At 43.4% G+C, this 13,850-nt stretch overlaps 1 protein-coding gene across 5 annotated transcripts in view; it reads right to left on the reverse strand.

Annotated features, from left to right (window-relative positions):
- Window positions 1-13,850, reverse strand: part of LOC116640263 (neuroendocrine protein 7B2) — a 55,681-nt gene that overhangs the window by 16,364 nt on the left and 25,467 nt on the right. For 3 of the 5 annotated variants that reach the window (XM_032417139.1, XM_032417138.1, XM_032417137.1), the window contains exon 3: window positions 5,786-5,923. The exons of the other annotated variants lie outside the window; for them this stretch is intronic. In XM_032417139.1, coding sequence (XP_032273030.1) covers window positions 5,786-5,923 — 138 coding nt within the window. The remainder of the gene's footprint in view (window positions 1-5,785; window positions 5,924-13,850) is intronic. 5 annotated transcript variants of the gene reach the window in all.

Raw genomic sequence — 13,850 nt, forward strand, 5'->3', positions numbered from 1 at the left:
CGAGCTGAAACTTGAGTGGCACTTGGGGGCAGGGTAGAGGAAGAGATAGGGAGGCAACTGCTGCCAGGCATGGGAACAGGCTGAAAGACAACACATTTCCAGAAAAAGAAAGAAAAGAGACGCCTGGATGGCTCAGTCGTTAAGCGTCTGCCTTTAGCTCAGGTCATGGTCCCAGGGTCCTGGGATCAAGCCCCGCATTGAGCCCCGCATCGAGCCCCACATTGAGCCCGGCATCGGGCTTCCTGCTCAGCGGAGAGCCTGCTTCTCCCTCTGCCCCTCCCCCTGCTTGTGCTCTCTCTCTCTCTCTCTCTCTCTCTCTGTGTCAGATAAATAAATAAAATCTTTAAAAAAAGAAAGAAAGAAAAAAGTCACTGTCCTCCGCCACTCTAGAACAACCACTTAAAACTTGGTATATTTTCTTCAATCCTTTCTCTTCTGCATATCTCTTTATACTTAAGTGTTTATTCATGTTTATTTAATATTAAAGCACAAGCATCTGCCCATGTGGCTGTGTGGTCTCTCCTCACATAATTACAAATGGCTATGTTGTTTTTCTATCCAGTGGCTGTACCACAACATATTAATCATTCCCCTATTGTGGGACATTTAGTGTTTCCCAATTTACTCTTAGGAATTTAATTTTTTCCATATTTTGGATTAATATTTCTCAGGATAGATTCCCAGAAGTCAAATTACTAGGTCAAAGGCCATAAATATTTTTATGGGTCTTTATATTATATTGCCACGCTGTTTTCCAACCTGGAAAAGGAGGTACCAATTTATAAAATAAGGTCAACAAAATACGAGAATACCGTTTTTATAATATCTCTACCAGCATTGGGTTTTATAAAAATAATTTTTGTTTTCCTTGCTAATTTAAAAGGTGTTTAGAAAAATTACTGTCTTATTTTTAAAGTCCTTGATTACCAGCTCAGTCAAATATATTTCCATGTGTTTATTTACTAGCTTTAATTTCTTTTCTTTTTTTTTAAGATTTTATTTATTTATTTGAGAGAGAGGGAAAGCACAGAGGGAGAGTGACAGGGAGAAGCAGACTCCCTGCTGAGCGGGGAGCCTGACGTAGGGCTCAATCCCAGGACCCTGGGATCATGACCTGAGCCAAAGGTAGATGCTTAACCAACTGAACCACCCAGCCGCCCCGTACCAGCTTTAATTTCTTTATGAAAGTTGTCTGTTTATGCTCTTGGAATTTTAATCGTTTCTCTTATCAATTTGCACGAACACTTTACATAGTAAAGAGAATAAGACTTTGGCTGTTACATCTCCTGCAACCACGTTCCCATTTCCTCTGACTTGGAATTCTGGTTATTATAGCAATATTTTGCAACCCTAAGTTTTTAATATTTATGTAGTCAGATATGCTCTTGTTATTCTCCTTTGTGATTTCTTCTTGTCTTTTTAAATTTATAAAATTGGGTGGCGCCTGGGGGGCTCATTTTTACTTAAAAAAATAAAAAATAAAAAAATAAATTTATAAAATCGTTGCCCTTTCAGGAGTACTACCAACATTTGGATATATATTTTTTTTAATTTTATTTATTTATTTGACAGAGAGAGACAGTGAGAGAGGGAACACAAGCAGGCAGAGTGGGAGAGGGAGAAGCAGGCTCCCTGCTGAACAGAGAGCCCGATGCGGGGCTCGATCCCAGGACCCTGGGATCATGACCTGAGCCGAAGGCAGACGCTTAACGACTGAGCCACCCAGGCGCCCCAACATTTGGATATTTTAGTTTTTCTATTTTTTTTTCTTTCTTTCTTTTTTTTTTTTTTAGTGCATGTAAAATAATTAACCAATTATCCCACCAGCATTAGTGAAGTAATCCTGTCTTTCCTGTTTAGGAAGCTTACTCTACCAGCACTATAGCAGACTATTTCTTGGAATGAATTCCTATCTAGTAATTGTATTGGGACATAGCTCTCTAATGCAAAAGGTACATCTTATACATGAAGGGCCAAATCAAAATCAAAAGGTGCCTTGGTTGGTGTGCATGAATTTAGAGTCAAAATCAGGCTGTGATAGCCACACTTCCAGGAGAAGGCTCCATAGCTCAGGGGTTAGAGCACTCATCTCGTATAATAGCCACACGTCCACCTCCATGGGACATCTTGCCAATAGGTTATATTATTTAAGCCCAGCTGGATGAGGCACCCTTCTCCCCTGGATGAGATGTGTCAAGGTTATTGCTCTGACACCTGCTTTTTTTGCGTTTTTGACTGAACCAGCTCCCCTTGGGGGCAACACATTTTTTTCCTTTGGAAATATTAATATATTCAGGAGGACCATGGTTAGATCTTAGTGTCCTGGGAATCACATTGTCTTTGAAATGACTTTGTATCAGCCTGTCTTAATTTATTACGTCAGATTAAAGTTGATCCTTAAAAGGATCATTGTACCTCCTTCAATTTCAAATTTCTCTAGCCCCCCAAAACATAGATATCATCAAGTGGCTGGGTTGTTTCATTTACATTTATATTATATTTCATTGCTTTGTGATGGGAGTGAGTAGCCTGCAAAATTTCTGCATTAAAAAAAGGTATTATTTTTGGAAAATGTCCATGTGAACATTTAAAATAAGATGTAATTTTATATCTATCACAGTCTGATGGTTTAATCCTATCTTAATTTGATGGTTATGTGTTAAAATCTATTACTACCAATAAGTCTCTCAACCTCTTATTCCTCGATGTTTTTGCTTTAGCATTTTGATAATATGAGAGTTGCCATGTTCGAGAGTATAAATTCTTCATTTTAATTGTGTTATTAATTGGCTATTGAGTAAAAACGTAATTGACAAATCATATTTCTCCCATTAGCCTCACTGCTCTTCATTCTGTTGTTTTGCTTGGTCAATCTTTGATCATCCTTCTATTTGTAACTTTCTGTATCTTTCTGATGGATTTTCCAATTCCTCCTGTGGTGTCTGCCTTCAGAGACATTCAAGGGATTCCTCTTTATTACCCCACATTAACCCAAGATGTGCAAAAGGTTAAACAGACAGATCAGCGCCCTTGGTATTGATACATTTGAAACTTTGTACAATCTTGGCAATGCAGCCGCCCCTGTGTTTGCTATAGGGCATGCTCTCTGGTGTGTCAATACATGTCTCAACTTTTGAAAGCACCCTAGCCTTAAGTGCCAGGAATTATCTGACTTGGCTTAGGGGAGAATGCATGTCTTCTTAATGTTCCATTAGTAATTAATGAAGGAAGCAAACACAGTTTCCCTTACGGAAGGCCTGCCAAGGCTCTGTTTACCTCTGTGCACCAGGGCCATTAAAATGAATGCAGCACTTGTTAGGGAGTAGCCAATGTTTCTTACCAGGCAGATACATTATAACACAGGCTCTTTTAAAAACTACATTTAATGACCTCAAATCAAGAAACACTGAGGTAGGAACTGTGGGAGATACATGGAAGTAACAAATGCTATCCTTTGCTCTCCAGGAGCTTGAATTTTATAGACAAGAAACCACATTTAGGTAATACTTAGAAAATGATATAGTTGAGTATGCAACCAAATGCTAGTTATCAGGTTCATTATGTTTAGATTATGTTAATTTCTTATACCTGAAACCAAGTCAATCAAAATGTTATGATGCAATGGATGCTCTTTGTTCTATTTGTCACAGTCTCAACCAAACACAGAGTTTAAAATCATTAATTAGTCAGTTTAAAAAATATGTATTGAGCACATACTACATACTACATACCAACACCTGGACTAAGTGCTAGAACCAGGTAAACGGGGGCCCTGCTTTCACAGTTTACAGTCTGCAAAAGATGTACAGAGAAGAACACACTTGCAATGCAGAGTTGGAATGCACTTCTAATGTAACTGGGATACAGCAAGATGTCACAAGCATGACGGGAGAAACATCTAACCCAAACGTGGGACATGGAGGACTTCTTGCAGGAAGCAACATACCAGTGATTACGTTAGGTGCTGTGGAAGACAAATGTAAAAGACATGGTTCTTACTCTCTAACTGGTTCTTTATTCTAGATGGTTCTTCAAGGTTAACACAATAAGCCAGTGGTATATGATAAGATACATCCCCTGACATAATTCATTATGGTATAGACTGTAAATGATGTAGAAATTCAGGGAACAGAGAACCTGCCAAAAAAATACCCGTGAAAGAGATGACCCTTGAGTTGGAATCATCATCAAAGACAGGATCCATCCTTACAGGTAGCAGAGGAAGAACCACAAGTGAGAGCACAGAGGCAGGTGTAAGCAGGGAAGGTTTGAGCATCCGTGATGAGCACTGTTGGGGAAGCGGGGGGAGCTGGATGGAAGGGGAGAAGGCCAATGCCAGGCAGAAAAGTATGAATTAACATAGGAATAAATGGCAACCAAACTTTCTGGGCAGGAGAGCAATGTAATAATTGGATGTTACACAGAATGTTAATTTAGCAACAATTTAAAGCCCTTGTTCCCACCTAAGGATGCATATCAGAATCACTTGTGGCATTTTTTTTTTAAGACTTATTTATTTATTTATTTATTTATTAGACAGAGAGACACAGCGAGAGAGGGAACACAAGCAGGGGGAGTGGGAGAGGGCGAAGCAGGCTTCCCGCCGAGCAGGGAGCCCAAAGCGGGGCTCGATCCCAGGACCCTGGGATCATGACCTGAGCCAAAGGCAGATGCTTAATGACTGAGCCACCCAGGCGCCCCTCACCTGTGGCATTTTAAAAGAATTCCAATGCCCCCTACTCCAGAGCCACTGTATCCAAGTGTCCTTCTAAAGACCGCTGTATGAAGGTAGACTGGAAGAAAGTTTAAGAAGTCCTGCTATAAGGCTATTGTTGAAACTCAGGGGTGGAGAAAGGAGGATTGGGGTTAGGGTAGCCACAACATGAGTAGAAAGGAGATTCCAAACAGTGCACAAAGGGAAGATGAGTCAAAGCCCATGAGGTTTCCAAAGTGTAGAGGCCCCCTGATTAGGAAAAATAATACCATTGTAGACAGAATCTTTCACTACAGCTTTAAAATTATTTCAGGCAATTAATTAATTCTATCCTGTGATGATGCTTTATTTATCTGTTTCCATCACAGCCCTAGCACTCTACAAATGTCTCTAGAATAAAGAGAAAATATTTAATTCTTGCCAAATAGGTTTTAGGCTCAGTTTTGTTTATATAAACTTTGTTTTCTTTAATACAGTTGGTACCGTGCAGCTGTTTATTCTCAAGCTCTAGGCCATTGGTAGGTTTTCTTCGCATTGTGATGGCAGTAAAGTGTCGGTCAGTTGTAGTGTTCAGAGGCAATGGAAGCCGGGAGTGGGGAAGAAGAGGGAGACCCAGGCTGGTCTGATCCAGGCCAGGGCTCTTAAAATCTCCTTCTTGGCCTGCACTAAAACCCTCCATAAAAAATCGGTTGAGGCACTTTTCCATGTCTTGGGGGATTTCTCTAACAGCTCTTCTCTGCATTCCCATCCCCTGCCTTGTGCTTGGATTCTCCCTCCTCTGCACGACCCTTTTAGATCGGTAATGCTGTTGTTTCAGTCGGCTATCTGGTCAACCTCAGTTCTCACTTTGCCACCCATGGGCTTGTGCAGTCTCAACATGGCAGCTCCCAGCAGGACTCCTAAGGACCACCAGCTGGGCCCTGCACCTCCAATGCTCATTTATCCAGGAAAGGGCACTAGCTTTTCTGGTTAATTTAAAACTCCCTTTAGTTTCAAATCCATTTTCTTGCCTTAGTAATTTTGAAGATTAGTTGCCAGTATCTAGTAAATGAAAATATGAAAGTTTCATACCTACTGACCCAAAAAATTTTACTTGGCTTCCAACAGTCATGGGTTTTTTTGTGGTATCAGCTGAGTTGTTTAGTTGTTTAGTTATATAGTAGAGTAAATCTCTGGTATCACGCCTTATCTTGATGTCATCTGACTCTCCTAAATGTAGTACATTAAAAAAAAAAAAAAACCAAAACGAATGAAGTTAAGTTTCCAATTATAGTGACATTTCATGTATCTCTTTCCTGGAGAATGTGGTTTTCCATATAGTATGCACATCACTGAAGCATCCCATTTAACATCAAGATCCATTTATTTAACCATTTTAAAGGAAAATTTTCACTATGAATTTTAGGTAAAGACTTTGAACAGCAGCTTGGGAATATGACTTTCCCTCCTCTTGATAATTTGGGACTATTATTGGCCGTATCAATGACCACATAGTGTTGCAGCAGTTTGTTCTCAGTGGGGGGAAGTGCGCACAGTGCTATCACCCCGTGACACGGTCCTGGCTACTATGGTTTTTACAGTTCTTCGTCTCCTCCCTCCTTGTCAGCTGTTAATCCTAGTCATCCCAGGTCCTTTTCATAATGAAGGACTTACATAAATAAAGAGTGGGCCTAGGCCTTGCAAATCCCCTCTTCTAATGTGCTTTACTACACACATAAATCACATGAGGATCCTGTCAAAATGCAGGTTCTGATTAACAAGTGAGGGGTGGGGCCTGAGACTCTGCCTTTCTTTTTTTTTTTTTTTTTTTTTTAAAGATTTTTATTATTTATTTGAGAGAGAGAGAGGGATAGAGCACAAGCAGGGGGAGCAGCAGAGAGAGAGGGAGAAGCAGGCTCCCCGCCGAGCAGGGAGCCCGATGCGGGGCTCGATCCCAGGACCCTGGGATCATGACCTGAGCCGAAGGCAGACGCTTAACCGACTGAGCCACCCAGGCGCCCCGAGACTCTGCCTTTCTAACAAGTTCTCAGGTAATGGCGATGCTGTCAGTCCAAATACCACACTTTCAGTAGCAAGGGGCTAAGAAACGAGAGAGCCAGACTTATTCAAATTATATATAAAATAAGATTAAATTATCTCTGAGAGAGACCTTGGGGTAATGATCTTGGTTCGTGGGTCTGCAACATCCAGGGTTGCTACTGAGAGGCTTTCTAAAATTCACTTGAGGTTTCAGAGAAAGGAGCTGTGGCTACCGTTGACATCCTTTTATTTAAGGATTTATTCTAATTATAGAGGCACGTGCTCACATTTCACAAGGAAAGGATCCCACTGCACCCTTTTTCATTCAAACGAATTCTGTGTGAGAATTAGAAATACCTCCATCTTGAAGGTAAGTTCTCACATACAAGTGATGTCCTTCACAGAGCCTGATGACCTCACACCATCTAATGCAAGAGTCCCTCTTTGCTGGGACTGGTGGGGACAGATTTGGTAAAAGTCAAGGTTGGCCAGAAATGAAGAAGATAAATGGGGTCTGGCACCACTATCACCTTTTTGTACTCTTACTGTTTCAATCGTTTCAAAGTACTTTTATATCCTCATTAAAAATGTTTCGTGAGGTCAGTAAGGCAAGCATGACTACTCATAAGTGAGAAAGGGAGTCCTAAGAGATTGTTACTTGCCTGAAATCACTCATCCAGTTAGTGCTATTTGGAGACTGGGACCCCAGCACTGTTTCCATTCCACAGTGGCACCAGGGGAACCCCCAAAAGGCTCTATGCAGCCCATCCATTCCCTTTGCGGGGAGGGGTTGGGGGGGGTCGTCCTCCAAAGATCAGCTCTAGCTCCAGAGAAGTCATTGGTAGAATGACCTGTCAGAATAACGGGGGCCTCTCATATTTTCCAGCTCCCTCTGAGGCCCCCAAAGTGTCTGTGACCAGGAGGGTCAGCTTCCCCCCACAGCTGGGCCCCAGCAGAATGACTCTGGGATGGGGAGCCGGCTGTGGTCCCCGCCACCGTGGTTCCGCGGTGTCTGCGTGCCAGCCTCACACCAGAGGTTTCGAGCCTCCAGACATATCCCCGGCCCTGCGGACGCTGCCTCGCAATTCGGTAACAACCCTGACAAGCTCGCAGCCAGCAATCTCCCCCGGGCCCCCACCCGGCCGCAGCGCCATGCCGGGGCTGCCCGTGGGCCCACACGACTGGGCACTGGCGCTGGGCAATAAAAGAGAATTGTGGCAGGGCTGCCTGGTGCCAAGGAGCCAGTCAGCCACCTCGTAAAAAGGCAGCTCCATGAGCAGAGTCTGGCAGGGAGTGGGCATACTCTCCTGAATACCAGCCATTCAGCTGAAGGGACAGGAGCCAGCAGTTTTCACTTAGGTCACCACAAACAGCCGGCGCTAAAAATACCCTGCGGTCTGGGCCTTCGTTCCTCCTGCGCGTCCCCATGCATCATTTACAGAGGCACCACCAGCTTCTCTCCTGTTCATGGCCTGGGACACTGAGGCATCGGAGAGGTGATTCGGAAGAACGCTGCCCTGCTTTGGTTTGCCCTCTCACACTCCTGAGCCAGAGCGGAGCTGGAGGAGGGCAAGGAAACTGGAACAGAGGAGGCGGTGGTCCATGGCCTCAGAGGCCGCTGAGCAGGCACCGACGGGGACGAGCAGGACACAGACAGCGTGCAGCACCTGCGTGACCATGAGGGAACGAAGAGGAGCCCGCATCCCAGGAAATCCTGAGGGCCAACCTGAGGAAGCTCTGGCTGGCCCTGCAAGTTTTGTCTCTCCCCCCCGCCCCGAGGTAAACACACACACTGTTATACAAAGTACTACCACTTCTCAAAGGTGGGAGGATGAACCTGTCACCTCCTGTCCAAGCCACACCTCGGCTTTCTCCTTAGCGCAGCACTCAGGTAGTTTGGCTACACGTTATTGTCCACACTGGAGCATAGAAGACAGAAGCATGGAGAAAAGGCCAGAGAAAGACACATGATTTAGCCGTTATGGGGCGGGGGGGAGGGAAGAGAAAACACCTGAAAAAAGTGGCCAACTTAAGGGTGGGATTTTAAAATGTTAGATGTCTAATATCCATGTTTCTGCTTCCTTCAGGCCAAATAATTTAAGTGAGCTAAAAAGAAGAAAAAAATAGTCATTTCTATACATGTCCATCCTCAAAATTAACTATATATGAAGGCATTTTTGCCTTGATTCCTGGTAAGAAGTGAGAGTCCCAAAATTCAAACATATTATTGAAAAGCAACTAATTTTCACTTACTGAAGACCCACAGAAAAGAGAGCACCTTTTATACAAAAAACCTTTTTTTTTTTTTTTTTTTTTTTTTTACAAAAAACCTTTTAGAGCTTCCTGTTGTTAAGACCCTGGGTTCAAGTCCACATTCTGCCACACTTCAGAGAACATCCCAATCTCTCTGGATCTCAATTTCCTTCTTCTGAATTTGGGGATAGTATGCTTGCGAGGGGATCAAATAAGAGATTATACGCAAAATGCTTAGTTCACTGCCTGGTAGGTATGTAGTAAGCACTCAATAAATGTTTGCTCCTTTTATTATCTAATCAGTATTTCCTAACAGCACAATTAACAGAGCCCAGATTAACAATCCTATGTATTCTTCATTCTGATGATCCCAGCCCTGTATTTGGGGCAGCGAGCAACAGGGGCTCAAAACAGTCAAACTTTTTCTTAACAGCAGTGCCTCCTTAACCCACTTAAAACTAAATAAGTTAATACTTGGACTCATCCTACTCGGTTTTTTCAGGGCAGGCATCCTCCATTCTTGCCCAGGTGACAGAACTCCTTCTCTGAAGGATTTATCATCAGAGTTATAGGGGGCAAAACACGTCCACATAAACACATATCCGATGTAAGTGCCAGTTTGTGGAGGAGACCACGAGCACAATGGGGACAGAGAAATACGTGTCCTAGAAGGAGATGATGAATGCAGAATCATTTACAGTTAGAGATGGGTGTTAGGGCCTCAACCCTCCTCCTTGGTAACGGAGCTTAGTTGAAGCTGTTTAGAATGGTGAGGACTTATGTTGCAACATCCACATTCTCTAAACCCATGACAAGTGACCCCAAAGCACACAGCATTTGGTAATTGAGAAAAACAAAGAAATGATTCTATCTCTGCTGAATTGGCTTATTCATTGATTTGCCCCAGGGCAGGGGGCTGGTCCAGGCACTTCGCAGGAGCCATCGAATGCTCCGAGTGCCAGCCTGGTCTCTCACAGGGACTTCCCCACGCAGCCCGCGTCCTCAGCAAACGCCGCGCCCGTCGCTTGGCACCACCCTAAAGGTGCAGGAGCGATCTGAACTGAGTTGAATCTCCTGGCAGATAGGCAAAATAAAATTCATTGTTCAGATAGTCTGTCTTGAAAGGCATTTGTTTTCGTTCCTTTTCTTTCTTCTGCTTCGTACCAACCCCCCCCCAGTCATACGAGGATCTAAAAAACTCAGGCTCCTTTGGGACCAAAGGCAACATTATCATCATCTACTCGAAGGCACGCAAACAGTGCAGGCAGAAACTCGGAGGCGAACCACTGCATCTGTGGTTTTCACATCTACATATGGTCCCAATTTAGGATCACAAGCAGAGTTGTTTATTTTAGAAAAGCTTTTTAGTTCACTTTTAAGGTATTTTGCTTAGGCACTGCTTGCTTTTCAAAAGAAGAAAATGTGTATTTTTTTCCAAAGTGGTGTTTGTTTTGGCTGTTTGCTCATTTGCAAAAGTTCAAATTTTACTCTGCAAATTTAACTAATTCTCCTGCAGCCACCACAAGCCCCACCCCTCCCCAACGCATCTGCACAAAACCCAAAATTAGAATAAAATACATTAATTTGAAAATGAGGTACTTGGAGGATAGCTGTGAATTTTGTAGGTTTTCGAAAAAGCCACTTTAATAGGTAATTTGCAGCAGCACTTTTAATCCCTTCATATAACTTTATTTGCTGCCTGAAGTGAAGTCTCTATCTGGCAATTTGTAGGGAAGCCAAGTATGTTTCTGTCCTGAGGTTAAGGCCCATTGGGGGTCCTTTAAAACCTTTATTCTATGATTCTTGCTGAAATTATATGACTTAACTGGGAGTCAGAGTAGAGTTTAAGTTGAGGTATCACTTATTGTTGAAAAAAATAATGTGACATTTAAACAAAATTGTGGTAGGGGTTGCGATTGAGTGAGGACATGGAGAAAACCATAAAAAAAAAGTCAAGATATACACTTGGGTGGGCCCTTCAGCACGTGGTCCTGTCTAGAGTCCTACTGTCTCCAGTTATTGAAATCTCCCAACTTCATCTTCCTTTCTGAAACTCCACTTACTGAGGATGTCCTTTGCCCAGAGCAAGAGCCCCACATCTCTGTTCTCGAAGATGTGCTGAGTCCCATGTGCCATTCCTTTGGGTAAGGTTCTCCACTAACATGGTAATGAGTACTATGTGGTCCTCTGTTCCTGTGTAATATATTTGCACCTTAGACAATTTCTGGGGTAATCACTGTAACTTAAAGCAGTGACTTCCTCACAGGAGTCCCAGGCCCCCTGGTGTAGCAGCTCAAGAGACAAGTGGGATAGTTCATGTTCTTGGGTGAGGAGAGAGGGCAGTGTTGGGTCGGTCCCCGGAGGCAGGCAGAAATCAACGCAAGTAGAACATCAGTGGCCAGATCAGAGCCAAGTAAATGGCCAGGAGGTTTGTAATGAGTGATGGGGTGTGCAAGGAGCTAGCTTCCGACACACAGGGAAAGGTTGAAGGAGGTCTGCAGGAGCCTGGGAGGGCCAATAGATGACATCAACACCAAGCCACGTGGCAGCAAGAGTGATCCTCGGCCCGACTCACAGCTCTTATGGTTTCATCTGGGGCTGGACTTTCCCAGCCAGCCTGGGCTTTACAGGGAAACACGACACTGGGGACCCAGGGCTGAGAAGAAGGTGTGAGTAAGGCATGGCAGAGACTGAGACGGGCCCATGCCGGATGGGATGGCCAGCCCAGGGCCCCCTTCTGTCAGCTGCTTGCTGTCAAGAGTCTCCTTTCCGAGGTTCTGTGCTGGCCCGGGCTGGGCACGTGGCTCAGGGATGCGATTATTTCATATGGCAGTTCCTTCTACTCCTCTGTAAATTAAGACGAGGGGACTTGAGTTGAGTCAGGGAAGGCCTTCTGGACCACGACAAAGAAGGTCTCACTTGGCCTAACAAATTGGTGCCTGCATTAATTATTGATCCCCGACCTCCCTTTCTCCATCCATAGCTGCTGTAAATAAGTGTCTTTTATAAATAGCTAGTGTAAACGTTTGTTTTGGACAGTGATCTCCTTATAGGACATTCTTTTCTGTTTCCGATTTTCTAGTAGTTATTACCTTCTTCTTTCTTCTTCTTCTTTTTCTTTTTAATTCCAGCCCCGGGAAGGGAGAGCAGGTGGTGTGTGTGTTGGGGGTGGGGAGCGGGGGTGGGGAGTTCACTCCGATGACAGCTTCTACAGACCTCTGGTATAGTTTTTCCGGCCTGTAGTTTTCCCACCGCACACAAATATTCCCAACTTCTTCCTTTTGTATCCATGTAATCTCTGCCAGGTATTAGTCATTATGAATAAAAAAAACATCAAAAACAATAACAACCGCTGAGCTCCTCACTGAGCGTCCGCTCAGTGCCAGGCACCATACCTGGGCCAAGGGCCCAAAGCCATGTTGGAGGAGACACAAAGGTGGTCGGCCACAAGGCTGTGTGGAAAGTGGCAGGCAACTCCCCTCAATGAAATCTAGAAGAGGGGCATCCAGGAGCACACACTCGGATAGGCAGAGCACTCCATGTGGTAGACTCTGAAATGGTAACTCATGTGTTTCTTTTGAACCCTAAAAATGGCCATCTTTTTTACCCACAAATGGTAATGGGGGTAAAGAAAGCATAATTCAAATTCACAAATAAAAAAGGCTTAATGTTTTAACACATTTAAAAAAAATAGCTTTAAAAAATAATTAAAAATTTTTTAAATAGCTTCAAGCTCTCCACCTACACTCTCAACTAAAATTTTAACTAGAACTACTGGCGAGAAACACTGTTGGCTTGGGTAAATTTCACAGTCCCTTGTTACTTGGAATAGTACATAAGGGGCGCCGTCAGGTGAAAATATAATGTGAGCCACACAGGTGAGCTTAAATCGTCTAGTACCCTTATATCAAAAAGTAAAAAGAAACAGGTGAAATTAAATTTAATAACTTACTTTATCCCAATACATCCAAATTATTATCATTTCAACATGTAATCAGTATTTTAAAAAAAATGAGTGATGAGATATTGTGCATTTTTGTTGAACTATTTCCAAAATCTGGTGTGTAGCTTATACTTAGGGCACATGACCATTCAAACCAACCCTATTTCGAGGGTTTAGTGTCCCACATGGCTGGTGTCCCAGGACAGCTCAGGTACATAGAGGAGGCTTGGCGGGCAAAAGTACTTGCTCTGTGATCCATCTGCCTGAGTTTGAATCTTGGCTCCCTCCCCCTGGCTGTATGACCTTGTCTGTAACATGAGGATATAAGGAATGCCAATCTTAAGGGGGTGGCATGAGGATAAAATAAAATAAAATAGTCCTTGTAAGGCTCCTTGCATGGAATCTGGCAAATACAAAGAAGCTGTCCTTTTACAATGCACGATTAAAAACTTATGTGATCCTGGGCAAAGTGTTTTACCTATTTGAATATTTGTTTTCCTTCTCTGTAAAACACGGGTGATAATAATACTTCATTGAGAAGATTAACTGGTACAAACATAGCACTTAATAAATGTTCACTTCTTTCCCCTTGGATTCAGATGTCAATAAACAGAAAAATAGCCAAAGGGCCAGTGGAGCGGGAACAGAGGTAAACGGGCCCAGATAATTGGCAAAGCACAGAGTCATGAGGTAACCACGTCACAGCAAGCATCCAGACGGCTCCAACCTACCTCAGGCAGGGTGAGTGTACCCACTGGATGTGTTTCTTTGGTAGTCCCTTTACTAGAAGCTATAGAACAGCAAGCAGGTTCACCAATCCACGGGCCAACGGAGGCTGTATCTGCCTCTTTTGTGATCTGTCCCTGCATACACCTAATGCCGTAGACAGCCATTCTGTATTTTAAAATCTTAGCCATGACT

This window comes from Phoca vitulina, unplaced genomic scaffold, assembly GCF_004348235.1.
Source record: "Phoca vitulina isolate PV1807 unplaced genomic scaffold, GSC_HSeal_1.0 scaffold20, whole genome shotgun sequence".
NCBI classification, from domain to species: Eukaryota; Metazoa; Chordata; class Mammalia; order Carnivora; family Phocidae; genus Phoca; species Phoca vitulina.